A 20,362-nucleotide genomic window follows, 5' to 3' on the forward strand; every position below is an offset into this window, starting at 1 on the left:
GTTTTGTGAACTGCATCCTTTCTTTTATATCTCTGCTTGAAAATAAACTCTATTTATAGCCACACCATGTGAGGCTAATAATTTGTGCACTTTTGCATGATAATAATAATACTACACAAACACCATTTCAAAAAATTACTTTATGGCTGGGCACAGTGGTGCACTCCAGCTTCTTGAAGGCAGAGGTAGGTGGGTCATAAGTTCAAGGTTAATCTGAGCAGCTTAGCTTAAACCTGTCTAAAATTAAAAAAAAAAAAAAAAAATAGAGCCAGGGATATTATTCAGTGATGGAATACCCCCGGGTTCAATCCCCAGTATTGAAATAAAATAAAACCAAACTTTATTTTATTTATAGAAATAAGAAAAAGGAAGAAATATGAGGAAGAAAGATGTTTCCTCTTGCAACAGCTCTCTGCTTTTGTCTGAGGACAGAGACAAGCTTGTATGCAGACATATGAGAGCCTGGTACAGTAGGTTTATGAACAGAAGCTGAAGCTTGTAAACTTAAGCTTCAGGTCATAAACAGAAGTTTAGTTACAGATCTTGTTTAAAATTCAAGGGTTATCTGCCCCTCACCTTTTCTTTTTCGAGTTTTCCTTGCATATTTGCCAATGTCTGAAGAAATTATTTATTCAAATCTAAAATTCCAGGACTCCAATAAGATAGAAAACACCCAGAACCTTCAAAACCTTGGGAAAAAAGGTAAGATTTTGAACTATGGATGTGTTGTAAGGTGGCAGAAGTGGTTATACTTCACACTTCAGGTATGAGTACATTGATAATGATATTGGTATCATTCAATATGAATTTTTAATCAAGTCTCCCAATTTTTACCAAATGCATCAAAAGCATCTGTACAAAATGACTATAATGGTTTTTCTTTTTCTAAAACCAGTGATGTGTATATTGAACATTCTTAATCTTTTATAAATCTACTTTGTTAATGTTACACTCAAGATACATAAAAAATGATCATATTTTTGAATGACTGAGTTGTCTAAAGTGTTTTTCCCTTCATTAGACAAAGCTGTGGAAAAAGGAGAATATTTTACCCTGGAAAGTCATGGGTTTGTATGTTTTTATTAATAGGAAAACGATTGCATGTGTATATTTAAAGAGAAAGAAACGTATTTATTTTAAAGTATTCTTTGGTCATTGACTCCCAATTCACCTCTCATTCCCTTCTCAATCAGCTTTATGAGGCTTCTTTTCTCATTGTCCCATGGAAACTGTTTTTGTCTAGGTCACTGATGGCCTCCTTGTTTCCTCCCAGTAGTCCTGTCTATTATTTGTTGCTTCACCTCCCTGCAGCATTTACAAAGTTGAATGTTCCTTCTTTTGAAAACATTTTTTGTGCACATTCTCCTGGACACATCCTTATGGTTTCTGCTATCACAAGGACTTCTGTTTCTGTTTTTTCTTCCCTCTGGATCAAAGTCTGTTTGATAGAATATGCCAGGGCTCTGTCCTGGGTCACCTTTTCTTCTGTCTCTCATTATGCTCTTCTAAGTTGTTTCATTCTGTCATTTGGCTTCAAATACAATGACTTCCAAGTATCTTCTTATGACTTTTCCCTGGATCTCCAGACTAGAAAATCTCAAGACTGCTTCTCAATTTTATATGAAGTTTTTTGTTTCCTTGTTTTTTTTTTTTTTAACCTCCTTGACTATCATTTCTCACACTGACCACAATTCTACAGCCACTCTATTTCTGTTTTTCAAAACAGAAAAATTTCCCCCAAACCAGGGTTGTTAAACTAGATGTTTTTGTTGTATGTAGTGCTATTCCCACTGACTTTGTATGCTGATTCCCATTTTCCATAAGTTCTAAACTACTTACTTTCTATAACATAACTCTATTTCAAATTTTGACACACTATAGTCCAGTTTGAGATTTATATGTCTGTCCATCTATTCATTTGTTTCCTCCTACAATAAAATTTATCTCCATGAGAACAGACAGTTGCAAATCCTGCCACTTCTGTATCAGTGGCACCCACAAGTGTCTAGTGAATACAAGATACCCAGTAGATAGCTTTCAAATAATTAAATGCATACATAAATGAGAAAATAATTCTTATAAAAGTTAGCACTTAAATTTGTAATTCTAACCTTAGATATGATCCCAACCATGTAGTTCTTTTATGAATAACAATTTTCTAATATCTAAAGGAATTAAGTTTTACCTTTTATTTCCAGTTCTCTCTGGATTTCACATTATTGCGCTATCAACTGTAGAATGTTAAGATATTTCACAAACATAGTAAGAGTACAACATTATCCATGAATTGTATTTTCTTTAAATAACTAGTCTTCACATATACATGTGATGATAAATTTAAATCATATAGCTATTTAATGATAATAATATAAATTTCATAATTTTTGTAGGGAAATTATCTATCCTGGGCTTTACCACTCAGTTAAAAAAAAAAAAAAAAAAAACAGGAAGCATTCGATAAAAGATTTTTGTTACAAAACATTTTTAAAAATTGAAAATTCTTATCAGAAAATGGTATAGATCAAAACTAAGGAGGACATGGGACCCATGAGGGAGTTGGAAATATCAGGGGTCATGGGCAACCCAGGAGCCAAGATAAACATTCGGGCATTAATCAACTTTGTTGAGAAGGCAAGAATTTTACTTTCATGGTGCAGAAGGGTGCACAGCAATCAAAACTGAAAGGCAGGTGTGACGAACAGGCAGTCTGCTTGGCCTTTAGGCCAAATGCAAGGGCACTGGGTAGTTGCCCATTGGTCAGGGCGGACCACACAATCTTTGGCTCAAACAGTCATTAAGGAAAGCAGGTACTTGATTGCTACTCATTGGTTGGCTGAATTCACTATCTTCTATTGGGTTATTTAAAGAGATAAATCTTTTAGTTGTTCCTACCTCCCTTTGTTCCCTTGTGGTGGGAAAGCCCCCTGGGTTGAGTGGCTTCTGGCACCTGCAGTTTATCTCTGTTGGTCTGGTGGGTCCCTTCCTTCTCACCCGATTTTTGTCAAGGGTCTGTGAATTTTTACACTCCCCTGTTAACTGCTGGTAACTTTCCATTCTGCTCTCCAGCTGCCTTTCTTACATCCCAAGTCATTTTACATTTAAAGCTAAATGCTATTTTGAAAATGGACCACCGGGATTTTCCGTTTCTCATAAGGGAATACCCGAAGGCATTACAAAGAAACAGCCTACCTTGTTATGTTCTGCAACCAAACTAGGGGTTAAGTGGGGAATGCATAAACAACTGAAAATATTTCCTTTGGTAAACTGCAACTGTGCCTCAAGGAAAAGTTACTCAGATTGATATCTTTACTATTTGCCAACTGCTCATTTTCTCCAAATTTATACAAAAAGATACACTGTATCGAGATTAACTTTTCTCCTCTCTCTTTTATAAACTTCATGTTTGCCTTTTGGTTTCATGAATCACTCCACAAGTTGACATCTTCACTCTTGAGAACCATTTGCATGCCAACCAACCAACTGATTTTCCTGACTTATTCATGATTTACAATTGAAAAAAAAATTTTTTTGGAGTCCATGAGTTTCTAGCAAATCATATTCCTTTTCAAGGTACATATTAGGAAACAAATAAAGGCAGAATGAATTAATAAATGAATGAATCAAATTTTGCTTTCTACAGCAGCTTCTGTTCCTTCCCCTCTATGGCGTCAATCAACCTTGATCCTGACTCTCCTATGCCTTCTGCTGCTCATTGGACTGGGAACTTTGGGAAGCGTGTGTATGTATTAATGCCATCCTGACTGAAAGGAAAGGCATCTAAAATGTTATGAATTTTATAACCTATGTTTATTCTTTGAATTAAGGGCTTGTAATAATAAGAGGTGATGTGCCCACAAATGGACCTTAAGGTGGTATATAGACTTTTTAACATTACTTCTGCAAAACGAAAGAAAAAACAGCAAAAATCACAGCAAAACAAACAAAAATTTATGAGGCTGGTAATTTTATTGAGGGTTTACAATGTTTTTATCTTGTTCTCTCTCTCTTCCCCTCCTCCCTTTTTTTTCAACTGGAGTTTATAAAACTTTGAAGTTAGAAAGGAAAAAACTGAATAAATTGCAAAATGTCAAAGAAGAACTTCAGAGAAATGTTTCCTTACAACTCATGGATAATGTAAGAAGCTCAGAAGAGATCAGGAACCTCTCTATCACACTGCAAATAGTAGCCACCGAATTGTGTCGTGAGCTAGATAGAAAAAAACCAGGTAACCTGTAGTGCTCTCAGAGTTACTAGACCATGAACTAAACCTTAGTCATTTAAGAATAATTTGATCACTAACCATTATTTAAAAAAAGGAATTAAATATGGTTGATGGAATTTTCATTGATATCTTCATTGAGTTAGAAGGAAAAACAGAAAAGTAACAGTAACTACAAATTGCCAAATTATTAAGGAATGACAGTTATGTAATAAAACATTAGAGAGCAGTATATAATTTGTCTAATCTGCAATTACTATTATTTTAGGCACTGCGGTCATTAGACAACAGGGAGGAAAGAACTTCTTTTTGAATGACCTCATTCCTAAATTGTAGTAAATGATAAAAAGGCCATAGAAAAGAAATGCACTATTGGTGTTACCTTAAAAACTGATCTTATAATATTTTTATAAGTTTTTAAATTTTTTTTTTTTTTGTAACCTCTCCAATAGTCAACAAGTCAGAGAGCTAGAGGTGCACTAGTTGGAGAAGGGAGGATTGCTGCAGGTATGGGAGACAGATTCTTACATACAGAATATTTCCTGTGACTAGTGTTTATTGCCACAAGTGAATACAAGAAATGATGAAGATGATCCAGGTCTTCTGATAGAGGAAGACACACTTGAATCCAAGTTCTTACTTTAAAATTTTGTGTTCAAGTTATGTAGACACATTTTTGTGATATGTAGGAATATAGCATACAGGATTCATTTTGTTTCCCTTCTGACCCAAAATGAAGAAACACTATAAATTTGTTTAATGTCACATAGGGTAAGGAAAAAATAACAAAGACTATTCACAAAAACCAAAAAAACTATGTTCTTCTTCCAGAGCACAAATGTAAACCTTGTCCAAAGGGTTGGATATGGAATGAAGATATCTGTCATATCTGGTTTAGTGATTCTAAAACATGGCAAAATGCTGAAATCCTCTGTTCTGCTCATAATGCCAGCCTACTACAGGTTAAGAACAAAAAAAAATTGGTAAGACTCTCCAAGTCTCTCACCCTGTGAGAAAGGAAGTCTCTTCTCCCATCTTAAAGTAGGAGTGGGGAATATTGGGAAAGACCCACTCCTGATTTTGGCTTATTCTAGTCAATGTGTGAGGTGACTGAGACCTTGTATATTTTTCTCAGGGAATCACAGATAAGGTAAACCACATAAAACCTTAGCTTAGGATCTTAGCATCAGTAGAATCTTAGAAACTGATGGGTAGAGGAATAAATCAGGGGCACTCAAAATCTTCCGGCCTGTGAGCATTTCCTAGTTGGAACTCTGGAATCAAGCCTCAGATTATTTATCTGAACATTTATCTAAAAACACAGAACCTGGAGATCATTCCTGAGAATTACCAATTTCATAAAAAATACAGAAAAGGATTTTCCTTGTTTCAAACTTGTTGTATTCTGTCATTAACTAAGAGAAAAAGTCTGGTTAATTAGGCTATCACAAAAGATGTATAAATAAGTAGAAATTAGATGATATGACAAGGGCAAGTGCCAGACAGATATATTGAACTATGTCCTTGGGACACAGAAAAAGTGATTTCTCTGTGCTTTATTGATTTTCTGATTTTCTTTTTGATCCTTATTTTCAAGTCTAGATGATTTCTCCACATTTCACTTATTACTTTGGGATTTCTGGTCCCTCAGTAATCATACGTTTTTAAGCAAAACAACATTTCCTAAGCATCTCAGATTTTTTTACCATAAGACAATTTGTTAACCTCTATAGAAGAGGGGATATCAAGCACAATTTCTTTCTCATTAAACTATCTCAAGTAATCCATTCATAGTTTCTTACTCAAGAAAAAAATTTAAAGTCAGGAATAAGAAGGGACACATGTTTTTGACTACAAAATTTTGGACTGGTTCTGAATTCTATCCTGACTTCTTTTCTTCCACTCTGCTCCACTACTTTCCTAACCTGCTTTTTCTGTTAACTCTCCTTTATGGTCATTAACTACCTCCTTTGTCCTCAACTGCATATTTACTGCTCAGATATTTAACCTTGTTAAAATTATGCTATGAACTGACAGTTTTTCACTCCTTGTGAAACAGAAAGTGATACTGTAAAACCGCTGAAATCTGACAGTGAAAATCACTTTCAATTTCTTTTAAATGGCATTGAAAAGTAGTAGTGCAATATCAAAAATACTAAGAAAGTAATTTGTCAAAAATTGCATGATAAGGAAAGTACAATAGAATGTAATTTTTAAACAGATCATTTCTATTTCTTATAGGAATTAATAAAATCCCTTAAATTATATAACTATTGGCTAGGATTATCTCCCAGCAATAACATGAACTTTAAAACACTTGATGATATGATTACCTCTTCTGCCTGGTAAGTCTATTTCCTGTTGAATTTTTATAATTGGGTTTAAGTATAGGTGTTTTCATCAGGGGCACTATAGGTAGCAATTAGTCAGCCTTAATTGGGATTGCATCCTTGAAGATCCCCTATTCTATTTCCTTGATGTGTTTGGTCATTCAGAAATAACCACAAATGTGATCTCACTGGATTGACAAATCACTAAAAAAGTCATAGTAGCCAAATTTAGGGGAGTGTATATAAATAATTATTTTATCTAAGGAAATTATGAAAGTCAACAAAATTCCACTGGCCCCTAACAAGTGCTTGATAATATTCTAAGTTCTGGGATTCAAAGATGAAAGAAAGATAGATACATTTCTTAATGTATTTAAATATCAATCATATGTGAAAACTGACGATAATTCTAGGGATTAAAAGACCATGAATTACAAATGTTTCAGTCAGAGAAAACAAAATACCCAAAAATAGTTTTAGATTTTTAGTTATAATTGACATATAAAATGGAAATTTTAGAGAAAAACTGAGACTGACCAGAAGAACATTTCACCGTAAAGAATAATAAGAAGGGCTGGGGAAGTAGCTCGGTTGGTAAAGTGCTTGCCATACAAGCACAGGGCCCTGGGTTTGATCCCCAGCACTGCAAGGAAAACAAAAGAGAAGAAGAAGAAGAAGAATTTTAGCATGGTAAGCATGGTATACTGTGTATGTGTGTGTATATGCAATATGTAATGCATATATATGTATACATAATAACATTGCATGATCTATTTAAAAATGTAGTTATACTACTATAAATGAGTTTATACATTGTATTTGTTCTGCATGTAACAGGGAAAACATCAAGGATTTGCATAAGAACATGTCAAAGTACAATTTGTATTGTATAATGTCTGAAATGTGGGAGTTGGCCATATAAAGAAAGAAGTCAGTGTTAACCTGCTGAGTACAGTTGGGAGCACAGCATTTATCCCAAATTTGTTAGCTGAGGACTCATCAAATGGGGGCAGTTCAGGCAATTGCATGGAAATGCTCTCACTGACTCTTGGTACTGAGATTTCTGAATACTCATCACCCCTAGCCATATAGCAAATATGTTTTGTTTTGTGTGGGTCAGAAAGATAAGATGACTATTTTTGGTGGCTGGCAATAACAGGAATAGTGGATAAGAAATGTATAAATGAAGGGAGACATATATCTTAAAGGTCTCATTTGGCATTGAAGGACTAGAGGTGAAGGTTATATATGTTAGGAGAGGTGGAATGGAGTTCTGAAAAGGTAGAATATATGTGTGCGTGCAATTATTGGAATGGAAAGGTATTCACAATGGAATGGAATACATGGTGGACATTTAAAATTATCAAGAAATAACACTGAAATAAAATGTACAACATTATATACATGATTCATATATGTAAATATTTTTTGTTTTGTTCTTTTTTTCTTTTATCAGTCCATTGTTATACATAATAATTGGGTTCATTTTGAAAAAATCATACATGCATGAAATTTATAACTCATTTTAGTCCCTGGTTCCCCTCTTTCCCTCCTCTCCTCCCCCACCCCCCCACTGTACTACTCTTCTTTCCACTCATTTGTTTATTTCTGATTGGTGCTTTGTAGATATCCATAAAAGTGGAATTCACTGTGTTATATTTATACATGCACAAAGCATGGTTTTGTCAAATTCATTCTGCATTTCCTCCCTTATTCTATTCCTCCTACCCCTCAATCTCTTCTTTTACTATGGTGATCTTCCCCATTCTTTATGATATCCAACCCCCACCAGACAGACAGACACACACACATACACATACACACACACACACACACACACACACACACACACACACACAATTTTTTTCCCTTCTTTTGCTGAAACTTCTACATATGAGAAAAAACATTTGACCCTGAGTCTGGCTTATTTCACTTAGCATGCTATTCTCCATTTCCATCCATTTATTGACAAATGCCATAACTTCATTCTTATTTATGGCCAAGTAAAAAACCATTGTGTATATCTAATACATTTTCTTAATTCATTCATCTGCCATTGAGAAATTGGGATGGTTTTATAATTTGGCTTTTGCGAATTGTGCTTTTATAAACATTGATATAGCTGTGTCACTATAGTATGCTGATATGGGTCCTTTTGGATAAATACCAAGGAGTGGGATAGCTGGATTACAGAGAAGTTCCATTCCTAGATTGTTGTGGAATCTCCACACTGCTTTGCAGAAAAATTATACTGATTTTTAGTTCCCCCAACAATGAGTGTACTTTTCCCCCCACTTCCTGTCCAGCATTTGTTATTGTTTTGTATTTTAGATAGTTACCATTTGATTTGCATTACCCAGATTGCTAGAGATGTTTACCATTTTTCATATATTTGCTGACCATTTGTGTTTTTTCTTTGAGAAATGTCTGGTTAGTTCTTGTTCCCATTTCTTTATTGGTTATTTATTTTCTTGGTGTTAAGTTTTTTGAGTTCCTCATGTATTCTGGATATTAACCTCCTGCCAGAGGAGGAATGGCAAAGATTTTTTTTTTCCATTCTTTAGCTTTCTCTTTATACTCTTGTTTCCTTTGCTGTGCAGAACTTTGCTTTCTTTGCAGTATCTCTATTTCTTTATTGAAATGGGCTTTCATCTCCTGTAATTGTTCTCAATTCATTCCTTAGTTCAGTAAACATTTTACTAATAAGCTTTTCTAAGTCTTTCTCTGGAATTTTGTTCATTTCCATATCTGAGAGTTCCTTTGTTGGAGGATTGTGAATTTTGGAAGGAGAGTTGTTTGCATATTTCCTCATGTTTTCAGAGGTCTTGAACTTCCTCATCCATTGAGATGGATTTCTCTTCCTTTTATACATGTGTCCTTTTGTGTGTTATCTTTTTGTTCTAGGGACTATCCATCAAAAGCTGTTCTGATGTCCAGGTGTGTGAAAGGGAATCTTCCCTCTAGTTGTTTCTCCTTGGGGGCTGATTGTTGGTTTGGGATTTTTGTCTCCCTATTCTATACATTGAAGTATTATTGAGGGGTGAAGTTTGCTGTTACATGACTGAGTTGTGAGCATTGTTCAGCAGCAGGATCTCTACTCCGTGAACCCAAAGTGGCACAATCACTTTCCAGCCAGTCTTAGAGGAAGAGGGAGCCAAGAATAGCAATAATGTTAGTAACAGATGTACAGCCTTAAAATAAATTCTTGTGTCTACTTTGACATCTGTAACACTAATTACCATATATATATAAGAATGGTGAGATCAGCATTTAACACCAGCATCAACAATAAACAGCCATGAACTAGATCAGATATTAAACAGCAGATGTCTACTACATCATTCACTATATTATGGGGTCAGAATTGCATAAACTTTATAATTCAGTAAAACAGTAGAATTAGAGTTTCTTGAGTAAAGAGAAAATAGGGTAAGAAGGCAAGAGAAATTTAAAATATTTAAAAAGTGAACAGAGGAGAAGCAGGAGATGAGTAGTAGATGATGGCTATAAAGATAGAGAAATAAAAAATAAAAGTAACAAAATAGTGAAGAGAGAAAGAGGGAACAGGAAGATTTGGCTATTAGTAGAGGAGTAGAGTGAAGAAGGGGTAATAATAGGAATAAAAACCAAGATATAAACAAAAAACAAATAAAAGATCAAAACAACTCAAACCCACATCTAATTTTACCTCACCAAACTCAATCCAAGGCTAAATAGTAATCAGGTGAAAAAGAAAGCAATTAAAATAAAAGTAAAATGATGTGAATACACACACACACACACACACACACACACCCCTATCTGTTCAGTGGGAACACGAACACACACACACATATGCACACACAATCATGCATAATGGAAAAAGTAAAAAATTTTAAAAATGAGATCAAAATTTTTTTAAAAAATTAAAATTAAAAAAGTTAAAAATGGATGGGTAACACAGCCACATCAATGTTTACAGCAGCTCAATTCACAATAGCTAGATTGTGGAACCAACCTGGAAGCCCTTCAACAGATGAATCGATAAAGAAACTGTGGTATATATATACAATGGAATATTATTCAGCCATAAAGAAGAATATTACAATGGCATTTACAGATAAATGGACGGAATTGGAGAATATTATGCTAAGTGAAATAAGCCAATCCCCAAATATTAAAGGCTGAATGTTTTCCCTGATGAGTGGAGGATGATATATAATGAGGGTGGGGGATGGGGGTGGGAGAAGAATGGAAGAAATTTGGATTAGGAGAGAGAAATGAGACGGAGGTCGGGTATAAAAAAATGGTGGAATGAGACAGACACCATTACCCTATGTACATGTACGATTACACAAATGGTATAAATCTACGTTATGCACAACCATAGAAACGAAATGATGTACCCCATTTGTGTACAATGAATCAAAATGCAGTCTGTAAAAATAAAAAAATTAAAAAATAAAAATTAAAAAAATGTGTGGGATAAGAAAAAAAGAACAGAAATTCTTAATGAAATTAGAGGACTTTTTTCTACTGTGGTGGTCAAAAATGTTGACAAGGATGGATTTTCAATGCCTATGCTGTCATGCCATCCTTTGTATTTGTTTTTGGAACTGAGTCATAAGTATTTGAGACTTGATCCACACCCCCTGTTGCTGAAGATGCTGCTGATCTCTGCGGGACATCTGGGTCTCAGGGGCCTCCATATGTTACTCTTTTAAGGTGTGGAGTCTAAATGTCCAGAGGTCGTACATTCACTACAGTGGATGTGAATTACCCAGGATCAGACCAGGAATGCAGGTGCTCAATTCTGGTCGGTTATTGGCATCTTCCCAACAGCTCATATAGGACACCAGCAACCAAGAGAGCTCTCTCTCTCTCCTTTGTAGTCCTCAAACCCGGATTGCCTTAGGCACAAATCTGTTTATACCTATATTCCTCACTGGGGCCCCACAGTAGGCAACTGCCCCGTCAGGCTGGCAACTTCTTTTATGAGTTCCAGGTTTCCAGTCTTTGCTCCCTGCCACTTGGTCATTTATTAATGGTTCTTGTTGGCCAGTAATCCAGATTTCTCCTAGACTCTCTGCCCATTGTCTCAACAACTTTGGTTGCTTTACACTCAACAACTTCCCCCACCAACTCTGGGTCCATTAGGATCAGCCTCCCTCTCCATTCCACAGGTTCCCCCAGGTCTATATATATTTCACTGTACTTTCCTCTCTTTCTGCCTGCACTCTCCCACCGCTCAGCCACCCCAGCCACCAACCCCACTGCTGGCACCAGCAAGCTGGCATGCCTCTAACATATTCTTATATTTTATGTTCCAAGTATCTGACTTTCTGTGTCTCTATGGTTTCTTTGACCATTCAGTGTTGAATTTCAGTGAGTGCCCTCAGTTACCCACCTTGCTGAGGAGCAGTCTTCCATTGGTAAACCTGGAGCTGAGAAACTGCTGGGAACTGCACCCTCCCTCTGATCTGCCAACTTCTCTCCTATTTTTGTTCTTGATGTTATTTGGGGGCTTGTATTTGGAAGGGGTGGTGATTAGCATCTGTAATTTGTCACCACAAACAAAATCTCATTCTTGAAAAATTAATCAATAAACATTTGATGGTCATTATTTAGTGACCCAGGTACCGATGCTACATCTATTCAAAATATAATGTTTTTAATTTACAAATTTGTCTTTCCTGTATCATCCTCAGTCAATAATTCAGTGTTTATGAGTTGTTAATTAGTTGGAACTTTAGAGTGAAATCTCCAAAACTGGCTAGAAGTAAATGTCACTTGGAGATGATGTTGATCTTCAGGTATTGTAAGTTAGGTTAATTTCTGGGTTTGATGATTATGAAGAACACCTGAAGAGATTCACTACTGGACTAAAGAATCCTATAGAAGGGCATTATTTTAAATCACATTATATGTGAAGAGGGTACAAAGTCTGGAATTAAATGACAGCAAATATTCCAGATGTGGGAAAGTAGAGAAGGCAAAGATAAATAAAGCAGTGTTTCATGCTGCATATGTGTCAATTAAATAATTAACTTGATACTCTGAACTTTTTTTTTTAAAATCAGGTCATTTAATGGAATTTCTGTTACTTGTTGTGAAGTCACACCTCTCACAGTGTAGAAATTTTATTTTAGTCTTACAATGTATAAACTATATGAATTCAGGCAAACTACAACTCCTCTGATTCTTAAGTTTGCATCAGTCTAATGAAGCAAATATCACTTACAAAATCAAATTAATGTAGGTGAAAATACATTTTTAAAAATATGTCATTAAAACCTAACCCTAAACCTTATGAAAAACCCTCCTACCCCCCCTTATATGTCCTCATCCACTTATCAGCGAGATCATTCGTGCTTTCATTTTTTGAGATTGGCTTATCTCACTTAGCATGATATCCTCCAATTTCATCCATTTGCCTGCAAATGCCATAATTTTATCATTCTTCATGGCAGAGTAATATTCCATTGTGTGTGTGTATATATATATATATATATATATATATATATATATATATATATATGCCACAGTTTCTTTATCCATTCATCAACTGAAGGACATCTAGGTTGGTTCCACAATCTGGCTATGGTGAATTGAGCAGCTATGTACATTGATGTGGCTGTATCTCTGTAGTATACTGATTTTAAGTCCTTTGGGTATAGGCCAAGGAGTGGGATAGCTGGGTCAAATGGTGGTTCCATTCCAAGCTTTCTGAAGAATCTCCACACTGCTTTCCAGAGTGGCTGCACTAATTTGCAACCCCACCAGCAATGTATGAGGGTACCTTTTTCCCCACATCCTCTCCAACACCTATTGTTGCTTGTGTTCTTGATAATCGCCATTCTAATTGGGGTGAGATGGAATCTTAGGGTAGTTTTGATTTTCATTTCTCTTATTACTAGAGATGTTGAACATTTTTTCATATATCTGTTGATTGCTTGTACATCTTCTTCTGTGAAGTGTCTGTTCATTTCCTTAGCCCATTTGTCGACTGGATTATTTGAATTCTTGGAGTAGAGTTCTTTGAGTTCTTTATAGATTCTGGAAATTAGCGCTCTCTCTGAAGTATGAGTGGCAAAGATATTCTCCCACTCTGTAGGCTCTTTCTTCGCATTGCTGATAGTTTCCTTTGCTGAGAGAAAGCTTTGTAGTTTGAATCTATCCCAGTGGTTGTTTCTAGCTTTTATTTCTTGTGCTATGGGAGTCCTGTTAAGGAAGTCTGATCCTAAGCCAATAAGTTGAAGGTTTGGACCTACTTTTTCTTCTATAAGATGCAGGGTCTCTGGTCTGATTTCGAGGTCCTTGATCCATTTTGACTTGAGTTTTGTGCAGGGTGAGAGATAGGGGTTTAGTTTCATTCTGTTGCATATGGATTTCCAGTTTTCCTAGCACCACTTGTTGAAGAGGCTATCTTTTCTCCATTGATATTTTTGGCACCTTTGTCTAGTATGAGAAAATTGTATTTATTTGGGTTTGTGTCCGTGTCCTCTATTCTGTACCATTGATCTATCTGTCTATTTTGGTACCAATACCATGCCGTTTTTCTTACTATTGCTTTGTAATAGAGTTGAAGATCTGGTATTGTGATACCCCCTGCTTCGCTCTTTCTACTGAGGATTGCTTTAGCTATTCTGGGTTTCTTATTCTTCCAGATGAATTTCATAATTGCTTGCTCTATTTCTGTAATGTACATAATTGGGATTTTAATTGGGATTGCACTGAATCTAGTATAGCACTTCAGGTAGTATGGCCATTTTGACAATATTAATTCTGCCTATCCAAGAACATGGGAGATCTTTCCATCATCTAAGATTTTCTTTAATTTCTTTCTTTAGTGTTCTGTAGTTCTCATTGTAGAGGTCTTTCACCTCTTTTTTTGAGATTGATTCCCAAGTATTTTATTTTTTTTCGATGCTATTGTGAATGGGGTAGTTTTTCTGATTTCTCTGTCTGAAGATTCCTCACTTATGTATAAAAATGCATTGGATTTATAAGCATTCATCTTGTAACCTGCTACTTTACTGAATTCACTTATGAGTTCTAAGAGTTTTCTGGTGGAATTTCCAGGTTCCTCTAAATATATAATCATGTCATCAGCGAACAGGGATAGTTTGAGTTCCTCTTTTCCAATTCGTATCCCTTTAATTTCTTTGGTTTGTCTAATTGCTCTGGCTAGAGTCTCAAGAACGATATTGAATAGAAGTGGTGAAAGAGGGCATCCCTGCCTTGTTCCAGTTTTTAGGGGGAATGCTTTCAGTTTTTCACCATTTGGAATGATATTTGCCATGGGCTTAGCGTAGATGGCCTTTACAATGTTAAGGAATATTCCCACTACCCCAATTTTTTCTAGTGTTTTGAGCATGAAGGGATGCTGTATTTTATCAAATGCTTTTTCTGCATCTATTGAAATAATCATGTGATTCTTAACTTTTAGTCTGCTGATATGGTGAATGACATTTATTGATTTCTGAATGTTGACCCAACCATGCATCATTGGTGCACTATCTTTTTAATATATTTTTGTATGCGATTTGCTAAAATTTTGTTGAGAATTTTTGCATCGATGTTCATTAAGAATATTGGTCTGAAATTTTCTTTCCTTGATGTGTCTCTGTCTGGTTTAGGTATCAGTGTGTTATTGGCTTCATAGAATGAGTTTGGGAGGGTTCCCTCCTCTTCTATTTTATGGAATACTTTGAGAAGTATTGGAATGAGCTCTTCTTTAAAGGTTTTGTAGAACTCGGCTGAGAACCCATCTGGTCCCGGACTTTTCTTTGTTGGTAGGCTTTTGATGACCTCTTCTATTTCATTGCTTGAAATTGATTTATTTAAGTTGTGTATGACCTCCTCATTCAGTTTAGGTAATTCATATGTCTCTAGAAACTTGTTGATGTCTTCGAGGTTTTCTGTTTTGTTGGAGTATAGATTTTCAAAATAGCTTCTAATTTTGTTTTGTATTTCACTCGTGTCTGTTGTGATGTTTCCTTGTTCATTCCGAATTTTAGTAATTTGAGTTTTCTCCCTCTTTCTCTTTGTTAGTGTGGCTAAGGGTTTATCAATTTTGTTTATTTTTTCAAAGAACCAACTATTTATTTTGTTAATTTTTCCAATTGTTTCTTTTGTTTCAATTTCGTTGATTTCAACTCTGATTTTAACTATTTCCTGTCTTCTACTACTTTTGGTGTTGGTCTGCTCTTCTTTTTCTAGGGCTTTGAGCTGTAGTCATTTATTTGCTGATTTCTACTTCTTTTGTTGAATGCGCCCCATGAAATAAATCTTCCTCTAAGTACTGCTTTCATAGTGTTCCAGAGATTTTGATATGATGTGTCTTTGTTCTCGTTTACTTTTAAGAATTTTTTTATTTCCCACCTGATGTCTTCTGTTATCCATTCAACATATAGTGTATTATTTAATCTCCAGGTATTGGAGAAGTTTCTCTTTTTTATTCTGTCATTTATTTCTAATTTCAATCCATTATGATCTGATAGAGTACAAGGTAATATCTCTGTCTTCTTGTATTTGCTAACAGTAGCTTTGTGGCATAAGACATGGTCTATTTTAGAGAAGGATCCATGTGCTGCTGAGAAGAAAATGTATTCGTTCTTTGTTGGATGGTATATTCTATATAAATCGGTTAAGTCTAAATTGTTGATTGTGTTATTGAGATCTATGGTTTCTTTATTCAATTTTTGTTTGGACGATCTATCCAGCGGTGAGAGAGATGTGTTAAATCGCCTAGTATTATTGTGTTGTGGTCTATTTGATTTCTGGAATTGAGAAGGATTTGTTTGATGTACATGGATGAGCCAATGTTCGGGGCACAGATATTTATGATTGTTATGTCTTGCTGATTTATGCTTCCCTTAAGCAGTATGTAATGTCCTTCTTTATCCCTTCTGACTAGTTTTGGCTTGAAGTCCACATTATCTGAAATGAGGATGGATACTCCAGCTTTTTTGCTGTGTCCGTGTGCATGGTATGTTTTTTCCCATCCTTTCACCTTTAGTCTATGGGTACCTCTTTCTACGAGTTGAGTCTCTTGCAGGCAGCAAATTGTTGGATTTTTCTTTTTAATCCATTCTGCCAGTCTATGTCTTTTGATTGATGAATTCAGGCCATTAACATTCAGGGTTATTATTGTGATATGATTTGTATTCCCAGTCATTTGACTCATTTTTGTTTTTTGACATGATTTGATTTCTCCTTTATTTGGCTATTCCTTTAGGCTAGTTCCTCCCGTTGCTGATTTGCATCGTTGTTTTTCATCTCTTCCTCATGGAATATTTTGCTGAGAATGTTCTGCAATGCTGGCTTTCTTTTTGTAAATTCCTTTAGCTTTTGTTTATCATGGAAGGACCTTATTTCATCGTCAAATCTGAAAGTAAGTTTTGCTGGGTATAAGATTCTTGGTTGGCATCCGTTTTCTTTCAGGGCTTGGTAAAAGTTGTTCCAGGCCCTTCTAGCTTTTAGGGTCTGGATTGAAAAATGTGCTGATATTCTTATTGGTCTCCCCCTGAATGTGATTTGATTCTTTTCTCTCGCAGCCTTTAAAATTCTGTCTTTATTTTGTATGTTAGGTATGTTCATAATAATGTGCCTTGGTGTGGGTCTGTTGTAATTTTGTATATTTGGAGTCCTATAAGCCTCTTGTACTTGGTTTTCCATTTCATTCTTCAGATTTGGGAAATATTCTGATATTATTTCATTGAATAGATTGTTCATTCCTTTGGTTTGTGTCTCTGTGCCGTCCTCAATCCCAATAATTCTTAAATTTGGCCTTTTCATGATATCCCATAATTCTTGTAGATTCTGTTCATGATTTCTTACCATCTTCTCTGTTTGGTTAACTTTGTTTTCAAGATTAGATATTTTTTCTTTAACATCTGAGGTTCTGTCTTCCAGGTGTTCTATCCTATTGGTTATGCTTTCTATGGCATTTTTAACTTGGTTTATTGTTTCCTTCATTTCAAGGATTTCTGTTTGTTTTTGTTTTTTTTTTTCGATATCTCTAACTCTATTGAAATGATCTCTTGCTTCCTGTATTTGCTCCTTTAACTGTTGATTGGTGCGATCATTTAATGCCTGCATTTGCTCTTTCATCTCCTCCTTCAGTGCCTGCATTTGCTCTTTCATCTCCTCGTTTGCTTCCCTGATTGTTTTAATTATGTACATTCTGAACTCCCTTTCTGACATTTCTTCTGCTGTGCTGTCATTGGGTTTTATTGATATAGTATCTAGGTTTGTTTGGGACATTTTCTTTCCTCGTTTTCTCATATTGGTCAGATGTCAGTGGAACTTTGTGATATTGCAGAATTCTTCTATTGGCTTATATGTCCCTGTAGATTTCCAGTGCATCACCTTCCTGCCTTCAGTAGCCTGAAGTCTTGGAGTAACTTGATAATGCAGTGTTTCCAAGGAAAGCTGCCCCTAGCCCACTATTGGTTCCAAGACTTGGAGCTGGCTCTGTGTGGAAAGGCTCTCACTGGGGGGCCTGCTCCGAGAAGCTAGCCTGGAAAGGCGCTTCCCGCCCGAGGGGGCTGGGCTGTGGGCTGCTTGGGGAAGTCCCTGGCTGCCCTGTCCTGGTCCCTGAAGCAACCTGCAGGCAGGAACTCACCACCCTGTTTCAGGGACTTGAAGCTTGGTTCTCTGCAGAAAGGCTCTCACTGGGGGGCCTGCTCCAAGATACTGGAGAATCTGGCCCTGTGGGAGGATTCCACCGCCGGAGTGTGCAGGGCTGCCTGAGGAAGACTCTAGCTGCCGTGCCCTACTCTAATAAGCCACCCAAATCTGGGCCTGCCGCCTGTGCAGCGCTTCACCGGGTGGGGGAGACTCACCCCGTGGCTCTATTTTAGTCCGAGTCTCTCAATGCCTCCCCTTCTTGAATTCTGGGTTCTGGAGTGACTGGAGATGCAGTCACCCTCTAGTCCGCCATCTTGGATCGCCCCATGGAAAAACCCTGCGGCCAGGGGGGCAGGGGGCTGGGGGGAGAGCAGGTCCGCCTGGAGAGGTCTCTGGCTGCCTTGCCCTGGTCCCAGAGGCTGCTTGCAGGCTGGAGGTCTCTGCTGGCTTGGGGACTTGTGGCTGGCTCTGTCAATACTCTGAACTTTAATTTAGATCTACCTAAGACAAAGTGGACCTATGGGTAATAATATCATATTGTAAAAAATCATTTTTTTTCTGTGAAAGTGTTTCAAATATCTGACTTGTCAAGTATAATTTCTTTTTCTCTTTTTCAGGTTGAAAAGAAATATAAGTGACTTAAATGAAAAGTTTTGTGGATTTATACATGGATCATATGTTTATTACACTTACTGCTCTGCTAAAAAGTACACTTTTTGTGAGAAGATGGCCAATTCAGTGAATATTGAAAATGTATTGATGAGTAAAGTTCCAGATGAAAGAATGTAGTTAGTGCAATTATTTTGCTTCAGCTAATATCCTGAGGTTGAAAGGAACTTTGGGCAGCATGCATCATCTGGATCACACAAGTTGGATAAAAATGATATTAGTAAATTGCTGCCTCTCTCCTAATATTTACAGCTTCAGACTTTCTTCTTTTGCCTCATTTGCTGCGTGTAAGGTATCTGAAACTGTATCTTTTCACTTCTATGCAGTCCAGATCTTGTTCAGCATAAAGACAATGTTTCTGGTAAATACAGGAATCTGAAACTAATATTTTCATGCTTTTCCAGAAATAAACCAGGGAGATTTCAACCTTATATAAAATCAGAGAAAATTAATATAAGAATAAATAAAACAATACAATATGAACAATTTGGATTTATTCTAGTAATATAGGTTGATTAGCTTTTGAAAAATGACAGAAAAAAGTTTCAATAGATGTAGAAAAAGTATTTGTTGATGTACAATACACAATCACAAAAAACTCAAAACTAGAAGCATATTTCTCTAATATGATAAAGAGTGTTGAAATAAAACAACCTTTAAACAAACAAAATGCTAAAGTTACAGTTAACAGTTAATATCATACTTCTATTAAGAAAGTGAAAATTTTTCTTTTGAGTGCTCTGGAACAAGATGAGGATGATCTTTTTTTAATTTTTTTTTTATTGTAAACAAATGGGATAAATCTTATTTCTCTGTTTGTACATGAAGTAGAGGCATACCATTTGTGTAATCATACGTTTACATAGGGTAATGGTGTTTGTCTCATTCTGTTATCTTTTCCTTCCCCCCCACTCCTCCCACCACTCTTCTCCCTCTATACAGTTCCTCCTTCCTCCATTCTTGCCTCCCTCCCACCCCCATTATGTATCATCATTCGCTTATCAGTGAGATCATTTGTCCTTTGGCTTTTTGAGATTGGCTTATCTCACTTAGCATGATATTCTCCAGTTTCATCCATTTGCCTGCAAATGCCATAATTTTATCATTTTTTATGACAGAGTAATATTCCATTATATATATATATATAATATATATATATATATTATATATATATATATATATACCAGTTTCTTTATCCATTCATCAATAGAAGGGCATCTAGGTTGGTTCCACAATCTGGCTATTGTGAATTGAGCAGCTATGAACATTGATGTGGCTGTATCTCTGTAGTATGCTGATTTTAAGTCCTTTGGATATAGGCCAAGGAGTGGGATAGCGGAGTCAAATGGTGGTTCCATTCCAAGTTTTCTAAGGAATCTCCACACTGCTTTCCAGAGTGGCTACACTTATTTTCAACCCCACAAGCAATGTATGAGTGTACCCTTTTCCCCACATCCAAAATGAGGATGATCTTTATCAACCATTTTATCCAATAACCTCTGTCATCTATTAGAGGTCCTAGCAGTGGAAT

General features: G+C 36.0%; 1 protein-coding gene across 2 annotated transcripts; it reads left to right on the forward strand.

Annotated features, from left to right (window-relative positions):
* Positions 1-435: 435 nt before the first annotated feature.
* On the forward strand, positions 436-19,687 carry CLEC12A (C-type lectin domain family 12 member A). Of its 2 annotated transcripts, none has more exons than XM_079143171.1 (6): positions 436-702; positions 3,644-3,739; positions 4,037-4,225; positions 5,051-5,202; positions 6,461-6,564; positions 18,780-19,687. In XM_079143171.1, the coding sequence occupies exons 1-6, from the start codon at positions 612-614 to the stop codon at positions 18,949-18,951; spliced, it is 804 nt and encodes a 267-aa protein (XP_078999297.1). In that variant the 5' UTR covers positions 436-611; the 3' UTR covers positions 18,952-19,687. The 2 variants fall into 2 exon arrangements, with proteins under 2 accessions (XP_078999297.1, XP_078999296.1); XM_079143170.1 differs by having other exon boundaries at positions 3,641-3,739; positions 18,780-19,686.
* Positions 19,688-20,362: the final 675 nt, after the last annotated feature.

This window comes from Sciurus vulgaris (assembly GCF_902686455.1).
Source record: "Sciurus vulgaris genome assembly, chromosome: 5".
Lineage (NCBI taxonomy): Eukaryota > Metazoa > Chordata > Mammalia > Rodentia > Sciuridae > Sciurus > Sciurus vulgaris.